This window comes from Vanellus vanellus, assembly GCF_965231255.1.
Source record: "Vanellus vanellus genome assembly, chromosome: 1".
NCBI lineage: Eukaryota > Metazoa > Chordata > Aves > Charadriiformes > Charadriidae > Vanellus > Vanellus vanellus.
In genome coordinates this window covers 44,564,540-44,577,298 of record NC_138905.1, presented here as the reverse complement: position 1 = coordinate 44,577,298, position 12,759 = coordinate 44,564,540, and the positions used below count along the sequence as shown (strand labels likewise).

The window sequence follows — 12,759 nt, the reverse complement described above, 5'->3', positions numbered from 1 at the left end:
TTAATTTCCCAGTAAAGCTCCAAATAAACTGGTGGGTCTTCCTGGTATAAAACAACTTGTCCAGATGAAATAAAGCCTCTTTTTTTCCCCTTTCTTCCCTGAAAGCTTTAGGACCCTTCATTATGTACTGAAAGTTGTTTTTTATAATCAGTGAAGAGTAACTTATTACAAATTTGAAAGCACAGACTCCTCCAATGAAAGGAAATTTTTGGTTACGGTAAAATGGCTTATTCAAGTAATTGTATCTGATGTCAAGTAGATGTTTAAATCTAAGACTTCGAATTCTTCAAGAACTAACAGCTGCATGCTTCTGGCTGGAGAGTTAATACTTGAGAAACAGGCATAGCGTACTGTATTTACTTCCATTTTTAAGTCTCTTTTCTGTGCATGGACTATTGAAGATAATGTGATTGAGCTGATCAAGGTATGATAATAAGATCCATGGCATAGGAAAAAATACATTCAGCTTAGTTTCTGTGGACACAGAAGAGTACTAAGGAAGAGGTTTTTTTGTTATTTGCTAATAATCTAGAATCTAACTGCATGTCTCCTTTCAGCATTTCTCTCTCAGCTTACATACTGATATGTTTGGTGGTTCGTCTGAATTTCTATCAGAACTACCTCATACTGAATTGCAACCAGTGCAATCCTAACATAGGGAAGGATACGATGGTAGCAAAATAGATTGTCTCTAAACTGTACTTACATGTTATTTGGGCAGTGGAGCAATTACCAACCAATAAGTCCTGGAGTGTGTCTACCCATCTCCTTGTTGCTGCTGACAAACTGTGAATAATCAGCAAATAGTCCCTGGATAAAACAGCACAAAGAAGTACTGTAGCTATTGTTCTTACCTGCTTTAAGGCCGAGTCTGTATCTACATTGTTTACTGATGTTATTTTCAAATCTTTGCAATCTTAAACCCCTCAGATATTTCTGAGTACCTTTTCTATTGAGAGATCCACACTGCTTGATACAGCTTCGGAGTTCTTTTTTACCTCTTGATACTAATTCAGAGCCCTGAGAGATGGTGAAACTACAGGCCAAATATTTTTGAATCTTTACAATGAAGAAGCTACCAGGAACTACTGTATTAAAACATTATCAACACAAAAAGCAATTAAATAACTGGTAAAGCTGCAAAGTTGGCTTTGAAGAATGGGTTACAAAGTGTTTTGAGCAGTATCTCAGTAAGATAGAAAAAGTGCAGTAGAGAAAAGCTTTCTTTGAAAAATTGTTTGCCTTCTGACCTTATTTCAAAACTAGTTTTTAGCCTCAGAATAACAAGGAAATAAGAAATTAGTTGCAACTTTCTCTGGTGCTGTCAATGCGGTTTTTCTATGTGGTGTTGTCCTAAAAATGCAGTTGCAGTGAGTGAATGAAGTAATAGCTTTTCTGAATATTTAACAAGTATTGTATTTTTAGGATTCTTTCAAAAATATTTAGTATTCTCATGATAAGATTGGAACGATCGAGTGGGATTTTAATGATTTCTATATGATTTTCCACTTGATCTGTATGTACTAGTTCAACTAAAAATTGTGTTGCTGGTAGATCACATTGCAGCAAACACTTGCCACTAATCAAAAAGGGATGTTTGGTTTCAAGATTTGAGAGAAAAACTTACAGGTAGAATATGTAGGTAAAATTTTCTTAAAAATTTCTTTTAAAAATTTCTTAATAGAATTCATTTTCTCAAGCTGAATTTTTTTCTTTAGAATATGTATTTCTAGAATGGGATCATCTACATTAATATGAGTGATATATTGAAATGTTGTTTGCTGACTACTGTTTTCACAGGGTGTAACACTGACAGATCTTCAAGAAGCTGAAAAAACTATAGGAAGAAGTCGTCCCACGCGGACCAGAGAACAGGAAAATGAAGAAAAAGAAAAAGAAGAGAAAGAAAAGCAAGACAAAGAAAAACAAGAAGAAAAGAAAGAATCTGAAACTAAAGACGATGATTATAGACAAAGATATTCCCGAACTGTTGAAGAGGTATTTTCATGATGGGTGTCTTTAGGTAGAGAAATTATATGAATCCTAACTCCAAGTATAATATTTTAATTTTGGTACTACCATAAGAATTGTTTATGTATTTAAACGTTTTAATATCCTGTGGTTTATATTTGTTTAATCTGGGTAAATTAATTTTGACATTTTTCTGCTGAATAGCCATATCATCGCTATAGACCAACTTCAACTTCAACTTCTTCATCATCCACCTCTTCGCTCTCCACCTCCACTAGCTCACTTTCAACTTCAAGTCAACTAAACAGACCAAACAGCCTTATAGGTATAACTTCTGCCTATTCTCGGAGTGGAACAAAGGAAAGTGAGAGAGGTAGGAGTATTGTTTGTGAAGGTTTTTTTTCTGTTCTTTTAGTTGACAAAAAACATCTTATGTTTCTAAAGATAGTTCAAAATGGGATGCAATGGGTAAGACCATTGGAGATGTATCTTATTCCCGTCTTCTGTAAGACATTCCAAAAGTTGCCTATAGAGAGAAAAAAAAGAGAAAAAAATATTTTCTGTACTTGGTGGTCTTTTGCAGCCATTTAGTGTGTGAATCTGTCTTTTCCATTGGTGGGTCATAAAACGTCAAATATACTGCCATCAGTATCCACATTATGCTTTCATGTCTGCTTTAACACAGCAACAATAATAAAATATGACGTTTCAGAGTTTAAATACTTGCAGGTACTGAGGAGGAATTTTACTTGCTTAAATAATTGCTACGTAATGGTTGTTTCAGTCCTTCCACATGGACTGGAACGATGCTTTAATGCTTTAAGGACCTCTCAGGGTTTCATGAGCAGCTGAAAACAAAGGAAAGGGGATATTTCCAATGGTAGTTCAGAATATTTAATGGAACCATGCTTCTAGATACTTTACTGGTTTATGTAACCTTAAGCTGAAGATTACATGTGTGATTCAGAGGTCAGAAAAAAGCTTTTCTCTGATGTCACAGAGTTTTTGCCCTCATTTCAAATGTGAATCACCTGCTATAATTCTCAGAGATGTGTCTGATTAGTCAACTGTCAAAGGAGGAGGCTGTTGACATACGGTGTGATCTCCTTTTCTCTCCTGGAGGCTTGCCACAGTTGATTCGGGAGAAATACTTTATTCAAGTTCTTGACCAGTAACTTGAATAGGATTACTGATTGAAATTGATAATTTCGTTATACAGAAGATCTGGTTAAATTATGCATTCATCAAATCTCCGTTTACTGTGTAGCGATATTGCCATGTTCCTGGAACTGGTATTTTCTGAGGAAGTTATTGGGGTTAAGCTTCAGGGATATGCTTTCTGATTATTTTTTTTCCCTCTGTCCTAACACGAACTGAAAGTTGGATAAAGGTTCTTCAGTAATGCATGCTTGCTCTAGGAAACTCTTTCTAGACTGTTCTATGGAAAAGATTTTAATGGGTAAATATTAGCTACAGCAGGTGTTTTTTTTCAAATTGTGACTTAAGGAGGAGAAATACATTACCGTCTGAAAGCCCAGAGGTAAAATCATCATTTATTTAATTAGGAAAGGTATATGTTCACCATGAATATTCGTATTTCCTTCTTTTCTGTTTAATTCTTGCTTCACACTAAAATGTTTATTTACCTCTGAAGACTAGTGATGGTAAAGTTATTAGTGATGCTTGTATCTGAACTCAAATCTGTAGTTTCTTTCTTTTATTAAAGAACAGCAGACTGAATAGACTGCATGATAATAGGTAAATAACTTTGGTTTGGGCAGGTTTGTTTTTTTGTTGGTTTTTTTTTTTCAAATTACTTGTAAACATATAGGGGAACAAACACAATCCCGAGGTGTTATGTTGGTTTTGAATTGCAATTGCATTGCTTTTAAAGAAAAAGGAAATCTTTAAAATAGTACTAATCTAGTCTGGGAGATCCCATTTTATTCTTCCTTAGAGCAGAAATGGAGAGGACTGTGATGAAAAGGGAGACTCTTAAGGAGTTTTTTTAAAAGCTTTTTTTTAATATCAAATTCTTGATGTAAATGAAAAAAACTTGTTTGATGAAGAATGGTAAAGAATTATTTCCTCTTATTTTATACTTTTATATGTATACTGACATATATGTTTGAATTATTACATGACAGTTTTGAAAATTGAATTTTAAGTCCAATTTGTAGCATATTACTGTTACATTGAAACGTTTTGTTTAGATGGCTGAGATGGAATTAGTATTTTGCAGTTGCTGTTCAAGAATTGGATCAATATTTACAGTATTTTAGAGCTATATCCTGATGAATTTATATTACAGCAAAACCTGTATGTGGTAAGAAGCTCTTTAGTGAATTTGTTTCAGGTAAAAAAAAAATAATTGTAAGCATTTTTAAAGACTGAGAATTATTTCAGAAAATTTTTAGAAAATTGGATTGTGTCATACTTAAATGAATAAGAAAATTGTTATTAACAGAAGGGGGCAAAAAAGAGGACGAAAAAGAAGAAGATAAGTCACAGCCTAAGTCTATAAGGGAAAGGCGGCGACCAAGAGAAAAACGACGATCTACAGGAGTTTCTTTTTGGACTCAAGATGTAAGTAAACTGCTACTGCTGGTTTATAGCCTTAGCTTGTAGCAATATGGAATGTGTATAGTGTATTCTTAAAACAGATAATAGTTTAGAGTAATACAGTATACAACAAAGCGTTCTGGAAAGACTGGTGCTCGTTCAAGCTATGTATTCTGTATTTCTCTGTTTTGAAGCTTTCAGGAGCAAAATCAAAATTAAGTCTTAGTTACGTTGATAATGCTAAAAAGAACTCTAAAATACTGTCATAACCATAACTTAATAGGAATTAATCATAGTCTAGAGGAAAAAATAATCATTGAACAATTCTTTTCTATGGCGTGCATACCACAGCTGTGAGAATGAGACTCATTATCTGGCACATTACAGGTAGCCGTGTACTTATGACTGAACAAACTGCTGTCAGATTAGAAGGGTTATAGTTAAATGCAAAGTTTGTTTCCTCTCCTTCTGGTACTGAAAACAGGTACTTGTTTGAGAATTTTTATTGTATATCCCATATATTCTCTATCCATTTTAGTTAGCTAGAATTCTACTGGTCTTAGATTTTCGTATTAAATGCCTAGAATGCCTTAAAATCTCAGTAAGCTTTCAACAGGTTAATTATTTTTCCTCTCCCACCTCTTTCACCAGAGTGATGAAAATGAACAGGAACACCAATCCGATTCAGAAGATGGAACAAATAAGAAAGAAGCTCAGGTAATTTAAAAAGGATAGTTTATTAACTTTCTAACAGATACATTTTGGTTGTAAAATTTCTGTTGCAGTTGGATTCAGTTAAAAGAGTACATATGGTGGAGTTCTTAAGGGTGCTTTCTGATTCATAATTTGTGGCTACGGTTCAGCGCCATTTCCTTTGCAGGCTTTAATAACAATTTTTAACATGCTAACAATGGCTAAAACTGATGCTTTTCTCTTCTCTTCTGATTATGTAGAATTAGCATCCAGAAAACGTAGGTGAAATTTCTGACACATAGGTCAGGGACATGTTGCAGCAAGTTACGGGAGGGAGCTTTCAGTTTATACCTCGCAAAAATCTTTGTTCCATCTGCTCTGTTATTTTCAGATAAATGATGTCCAGTGACTTATGCACACTAATTCAAACCTTTTAAAATGAACTCCAGTGCTGTCAATAATGTAATTAACAGATAAAATGAAAAGTTAATATAATGAAGCGTACTGAGGAATAAAACTCAAGGGATCTTTCTCTCCTTTTTATAAAAGCTTCCGTTACACGTTTCTTAAACACTTCAGTTTAGAGATTTATTCTATGCCATTTTAGTTTGCTGTGTTTTTTATTTCTGTGTCTCGTTTTCTTTCCTTCCACTAGTACCTATTATTATCCTTAGATCTGTAATTACTCCATATTCTGTTCTGTAGAAATTCATTTTGGTAGAATGTGCATGTGGTACTTCTGGTAGAATTAGACTCATACAAAACTATGGTGAAATAGTGGTAAATTAGGCCTAAAATTATGAATGTGATCTATGATTAAAAGGGTGGGGGTGTTGGGGTGGGATGGTGAGGTATAGAATTGGCTGCCTAATGGTGGCTTGACCTAGGAGTCAAAACATTCTCCTATCATGTGTACTTCCTACAAAAGACTTTGGTAGTTTGGTTTCATTGTAAATCAATATAATATCATATTTGAGTTCATGGGGAGTTCTGAAATAAATTGAATGTGTGAACCAAGTTCACTGTCATTCAGGTACGTAAATTGATTTTGCTTTGTTGATACAAGCTCTTTTGTCACATCAGTTGCAGAAAATACGAAAGCAGAGTGAAAGTAAGTTGAATATCAAAATAAGTATTTCATGTGTTTTTAAGTTTTCTTTTCAAATTTTGTCAAACCTAGTGTGGAATTTCCAGTAGAGTATCAAAATTGCAGAAAATGTCCTAGCCTTGTAATTATTATAGTCCTACTAACTATGGTATATCTAAGAATTTGTATATAATAATTTCATTGTTTTCATGTTAAGGTTTTTTTCCTTTGCATACAGGCAGTTTATCGGAGTTTTAAAATATTATGTAGATTTCAAGTAACTTCCTCTATTTGATAAACAACTATTTAGCATTTAAATGATAAACTGAGAACTAAATATATTACTTTTGACAATGCAGTATTTTACCACCTTAGAAAAAAAACAGTGATATCGTGAACATTCTGATAGGCAATTTATTCCCAGTTCCATTCAAGAAGTGCGGGGGGTTTTATTTTTTAAATGCCTAAAGAAATTGCACTTTCCTTTTTATAGTTGCTAAATCTACTTTCACTTTAACACAAATCTTGCATGCTTTATTGTAGAAATTAATTATTACTTGCTTATAAATCCTTTTCAGTTCTAGGAAGAGAGATGAATAAACTAGAATTTTAATGAAAGACATTCAGAAAATATTTATAATTTTTAATTTATATTTTTTTCAATTGTGCTGATTATTTGATGTTGTGCTATTCAGAAGACAGAAACTTGGGAAATACTGAAATTCTCTGTTTCTCCCTTATGTGGTGCTGCTGCTGTTGTTTTTTTTGCCTGGTGAAGCCACAAGCCAGAGGTAGAAGATGGTAACTATAAACTTCCAAGGGCTTTGGCTGTAACTCAGGAATTTAAACTAAAGAGAGGAGGTCAAGAACAAGCTGTGCAAATGAATGCATGCTACAAAGAAAATTAAAGGACTTTAGACAAAATAATTTCTAGCCTGAAGTCTTTAAGGAAGCAGAAAAAAATATTATCTTACTCATCTCAGAGGTCTTTGAAAGAACTATCTTGTAAGATTTCAGTTTGTGCTTTCTTGTTCTCCAGTTCTTCACAACTGTCTTTTGACTTCTTAACTGATCATTTGTCCATAAATGAGAGCTATTAAAGAGAAGTCAGACTTTGCTAAGCACTTCGACAGTTGGAGGTTGTTCTAATGAAATTTTCTTCAGGCTTTTTTAATTTTGTTAAGGCTTTTTTTATAGGCTTTTAAAAAGCTGAAAATTTCATCAATTTGCACGAAACATGCCACGTTGCTTAAAGGAGGTTGGTGTTCCTGCAAGAAGGATAGTCTTAGAACTAAGTGGTAGGATAGCAGTTTAAAAACAAGGAAGTCAGAAGATCACATTGACAACTGAGAGATAATAAGTAAAAAAGTGATTCTATGAAGACAGTTTTTCAGTTTGATGTGTTAAAAAAAAAAAAGAAGAATTTGAATATGTACTACAACTATGGTTTGGTTATAATTAAAAGAACTGCAATTTTTATTTTGCCAGAGATAATATCTGTGACTTCTGAAAGGTCAGAACTAGCAGTATGAGGATAATAAATATCATTAGGTCTTCTAACTCTGTGGGAGTAAACATGAGAAACTGGCATTAATGGTGTTGATTAAATGCTGTTTTCGAATTTTGTTTCTCTGTTTCACTGCTGTGGCAGTTCTACAGAAAAACTGATTTATAACAGTACGGAAAATTCCACCTGACATTGATATTTTATTTCCATTACCAGTAATTACCCTAAGCTCACTAAAATGTAATGTGCAGGTCTAGAACCTTAGTGTACATTTTCAAATACCTGGTTTCTTTCAGGGCCCCCTTATGGTCTGTGTAGACTGATGGCATAGGGTTAGAAGTAAGTGTTATTTCAAGTTGTGTAGGTAAAGATACATATATCTTTATTTTTCCTTACTGCTCACGCAGCCAGTGTAACTGTGGCTGCTCAGTGCTCTGACTGTATGAAGAACATCCATCTTGTGATTTGAATGCATGGGGACATCTGTGTTGGCAGCATTTCTCTTCAAGCTTTATGCAAAGTTTGTAGACTTGCACTTTTTCACAATTTTTTCTGGTCAAATGTCAAAAAGTTGTGACTGAGCTGAACTGACAGAAATTGAAGGGGGAAACAAAGAAAGAAAACAGCTGAGACTGTGCTAAAAAATACCCCAAATGTGTTTTGTGAAAAGGGAGGGGAACAAGAACAGGCATGTGCTTGAGAAATGTGCTGCTCTTTCAGTGAGGCGTGGAGGCTGGATGGTGCTTGAGCAGCAGGAGTAGGTCTTCACAGCTTTCAGGGAACGAAAACCACTGATACACAGTTTTCTGAAGATTATGGAGCCCTTGTCCAACTTCTCAGGCTCCCAGCCTCAGCCAGGAGAACAGGAATGGGCTGCATCTGTGTTTTCCTACCTCTAGTAATTAGAGCTCTCCTACCTCACCAGTTCATTTGTTGTCCCCCTGTGTAGCTGGAAAATTTTGTTTCTAAGATGGTCTGTGTATGACTTCATACCTTGCCTTTCTGTTCGGGACACTGTAGCGCAGCAGGGGAATGGAGATCTGGGAGGGTTTCACATTCCCATGGCACCATGGGGAGCCCACTAGAAGCAAAGAAAAACAGCCTTTAGAAAGCGTATTTGTTAAGAAATAACGTAGGGATAGTTTACTTCTTAAGGTGTCTGTCCTGCATTGTAGGTAAAGGTTAAAAGGATCAGCTTAACATTTTTCTGTATACTGCATTCCTTCAAGGTAAAAAGAGAAAACCTCAAGTCTTTATGGACAAAGCTGCCTCTGTTTTGTTGAGGTGAGAAGGAAACAGTGGAAAAGGGATTTCTGAAGGTCACTGATTACATGGTGGAATTCTGTAATCTCACACTGATCTTACTTAAACATACGATAATGCAAGATAAGACATACTTAGATGGAAGTTAATCTTGTTGTGGCCAAGAGCTTAAAAACTATTCATGTATAGGTGCATGTGCCACCTAACTCTGACATTTTCTACAAAGCTCTTGCATTCTCAGCATTATTCATGCTCTTAACAGAAAATAACAATATTTTATTAGGAGTGGTTAGGCTACAGCATGTACTTTTGATATCCTATGCGTAGTAAATGCACTTCAAGGTGTCAGAGGGGAAATTGAGTGTATTGTGGAGAATGTGTCTGTTTTCCTCCATGCAAGTTGAAAAAATACAGTTTCCTTCTAAAAAAGGAAATCAAACAAACCACAACACCCCCAAAAAAAAACTCCCATGGGGAAGGCTTCAGCCGCTGCTAGGTGAATGATGTTGGGGGATGTCCAGGTGATGATGTATCAGTAGAGTTTCTTGACTGAAATGTCTTTGCTCAAAATTATTATAATTGGAATAAATTATGAGTTTGTATACACCACCCAGAGGAGAAAAAGGTTTGTGTTACTGCTGTAATGCTTAAAGGGCACTCCTTCACTCTTAAATCATCACTTCTAATTAAATTTCACTTGTCAACTAAAGTGAGTGAACTTTGTGCCTGTGGATTCACCTGGAATGAATGAATGAATAAAAGTAATATAAAAAATGAAATTTTGTCATTTAAATTAAGTCTAATAAGTACTTCCTTATGTTGTTGGTATAGTAGCTTGTTTCCCATCGAGCTATGTTGAAACGATGATCTTGTATTTCATATTATTATTTTGAACTCAAGGCATTATTGTGTTGACGTTTCAAAACATTATGCTAATGTTAAAGAAGAGGAAGAAGGAACAGGGAATTCAGGGAACACAGTTCTCATGCCTTTGATAACAGGCAGGCAAATTGCAGAATGCACCGACTGCTGAAATGACTCCAATGTTTGGGGCAGTCCAGACTTTTAGAGTGTAATGTTAAGGTCCTTGTAAATCATATTTTGGCAAGCACATTCTAGCACGTATTTCTTTTCTGTTCCAGACATAACAAAATTGAAGCTTGACAATGTTCAGATAACACATACTGTAGGATAGTGTATGCATTTAACATAAGTGTTTAGCTATACTTGTTCGCAGATTGTTACATATTTTATTTAATTAAATTGTTTTATTCTTTTTCTCTCTTTTTACCTCGCCCCACCTCAGAGTGATAGTCTTTCAAGGTATGTGCAATTTAAACAAATTAATTTGTCACACTTTATTTTGTTAAACTTTTTTAAATTCTTTGTGTACAATTTCACACGATCAGTGAAGAGTGAGCAGTGTGAAATTATTCTAAACTTTATGAATACTGGTTGTAATTTAGTGATTAGTAGGATAAACACTTGGCTGAAGATTTGTTTCAGAAGCTGCTTCTGTTGAAATACTGGAATTCACAACACAGTTTTGAAATCTCCTTGGTTTCTCTAATAAAACTTGGAGAATTCATCTAGGCCAATATTTTAGACATTACTTTTTTAAAACCCTTCAATTAAAGTAATACTTTTTTAAAAAAATAGGTCTTCTTTATAAATAAAGAATTAAACTATCTCAGCTAATATAAAATCCTTTAAGATGTAAATATTTGCTTGAATTAAATAATTTAATATAAAAGATTTCTCTGCATAGAATGCAGGTACTTGGCAGACTGAGCAATTGAAAACATTTTCACATGGTATCTTGAAGAACTGAGAGAATGTAAAAATTAAATTTGCATCAAAAGTAGAAGACGGTGGCCTAACTCAAACATATAATTGCATATGGCTATTTTCAGCTGGGTAACGGCAAACTCACAACGTTTGATATAGTGAGTGGTCTCAGTCTGAACACAAAGGCAAAGAAAAATAAGAACTTTTCTTTTACAGATATGATACGGGATCCCTCAGCTTGTCTTCAGGTGACCGTTATGATTCAGCACAGGGGCGATCGGGGTCACAGAGTTACCTTGAAGATCGAAAACCGTACTGCAGTAGACTAGAAAAAGAAGATAGCACTGATTTTAAGAAGGTATCTGATCCAATAATTTTGGTGTGAAAATAGAATTTTCTTACTGTTTTTCATGCGTTGTCTGGAAATAATCTCACATTGCATCACAAATGCTGCTTAAAGCAACTCAGTTGAATCGAGGAGGAGAGCAACCACTAGAGTGGGGGAAAATACACGTTACAAAACAGCTTCTGGCTTTTGCACTTTTCTCTCCAAGGCAAGGGAGAACTCCAGAGGACCCAAGCTTAATTTTTTATGATAAATACTATCATATTATTTTTTTTAATTGATTGTGTAATTAAAACTGCTTTATACATATGTGAAGCCTTTTATTTTATATGTTTGCTAGCTTACATACATATAATGTAAACATTTTTTTAGATCTTGCTTTAAAATAGAGGAGGCTTTTGTTGAAAAGTTTACTGTGGTGTCTAATTTGTGAAGTCCGAAGCAAAAAAAGTGGCAAGTATTTTTTAGTACGTGTAAAGTAAGTTATGTACTCCCTATTCAAAGTTGCTTGTTTCTAGAAATATTTGGTAACGCTTCCTTAAAATGCGTGCTGATTCTGTCTTGAAAATCTATTTCTTAGACTATTAATGTATTTGTTCATTTTACACACGGCTCAATTTTTTAGCTAATCTCCCTGAATTATTATTTGGTATTTTTTTTAAATTAATATGTTCTCTTAGCTTTATGAACAGATTCTAGCTGAAAATGAAAAACTGAAAGCACAGTTACATGATACCAACATGGAACTTACAGATCTTAAGCTACAGTTGGAGAAGACCACTCAGGTTTGTATAAAACAAAAAAGCATGTACTTAGCTGACAAGGTAGATAGCAAACTAGAAGCATCCCAGGGTATGGGCTGCTCTTTACTAGGCATCAACTTTGTTTCTTATCCAAAGATGGGAGTTCTCTGTTTCTAAAGAGAAAAGAGGGCAGGATTCTGGTCATCAGCTGTGAGTCAAGTTTGTGAGACTGCCTCCTGCTTGTTTAAGTAGCAGTGGTTCTTGCCAGCACGTATCTGGAACTTCTTTGCAGGGTAGGGATAAACACTTTCTACACTGTTAAGCTTAGATTCAAACTGTCATTTGGGATTGATTGATTATTTCATAAACCTGCTGGCAGATTGGCATAACCTGCCAGTTCTTCCTGGCTGGTTAGATAGCTTTATCTCAGAACCGAAGAGCAAATAGTGCACTCCAGTTACAGATAACTGCTGTCAGATAGCAGTGCTGCATACAGTAATACCAAATACATACACAAAAGTTAAATTTGTCTTAAATTGCTGTAGAAACAGTGTTTCCTAGTCTCAGATCACATTTGCCACAACTTACCTGTGTTAGATACTTAAGTGTCTTCTATGTGTACCCCGTAAATATCAGTACATTAAAAAGATGTTTGTTTTGTAATGCTTGTAGATGGAAGTACTATATCACTCCTATTTGCCAAAGGCTACATAGTGGTTAAATTACTTAGGGATGGTCACGGAGGAAGTGCATGATAAATCTAGTTCATTCTTCTTTATTCTTTATTTCAGTGTTACTT

The 12,759-nt window shown here is 34.6% G+C and overlaps 1 protein-coding gene across 10 annotated transcripts in view; it reads left to right on the top strand.

Annotated features, from left to right (window-relative positions):
* PPP1R12A (protein phosphatase 1 regulatory subunit 12A) overlaps positions 1 to 12,759 on the top strand; it is a gene marked incomplete at its 3' end in the record, with an annotated part of 121,476 nt that overhangs the window by 94,969 nt on the left and 13,748 nt on the right. For 8 of the 10 annotated variants that reach the window (XM_082499182.1, XM_082499184.1, XM_082499185.1 and 5 more), the window contains 7 exons: positions 1,801 to 1,998; positions 2,176 to 2,344; positions 4,439 to 4,557; positions 5,185 to 5,250; positions 10,390 to 10,406; positions 11,088 to 11,229; positions 11,898 to 12,002. In XM_082499182.1, coding sequence (XP_082355308.1) covers positions 1,801 to 1,998; positions 2,176 to 2,344; positions 4,439 to 4,557; positions 5,185 to 5,250; positions 10,390 to 10,406; positions 11,088 to 11,229; positions 11,898 to 12,002 — 816 coding nt within the window. Of the gene's footprint in view, positions 1 to 1,800; positions 1,999 to 2,175; positions 2,345 to 4,438; positions 4,558 to 5,184; positions 5,260 to 6,309; positions 6,338 to 7,091; positions 7,149 to 10,389; positions 10,407 to 11,087; positions 11,230 to 11,897; positions 12,003 to 12,759 lie in introns of those variants that run through there. The other 2 variants (XM_082499191.1, XM_082499183.1) reach the window with 2 other exon arrangements.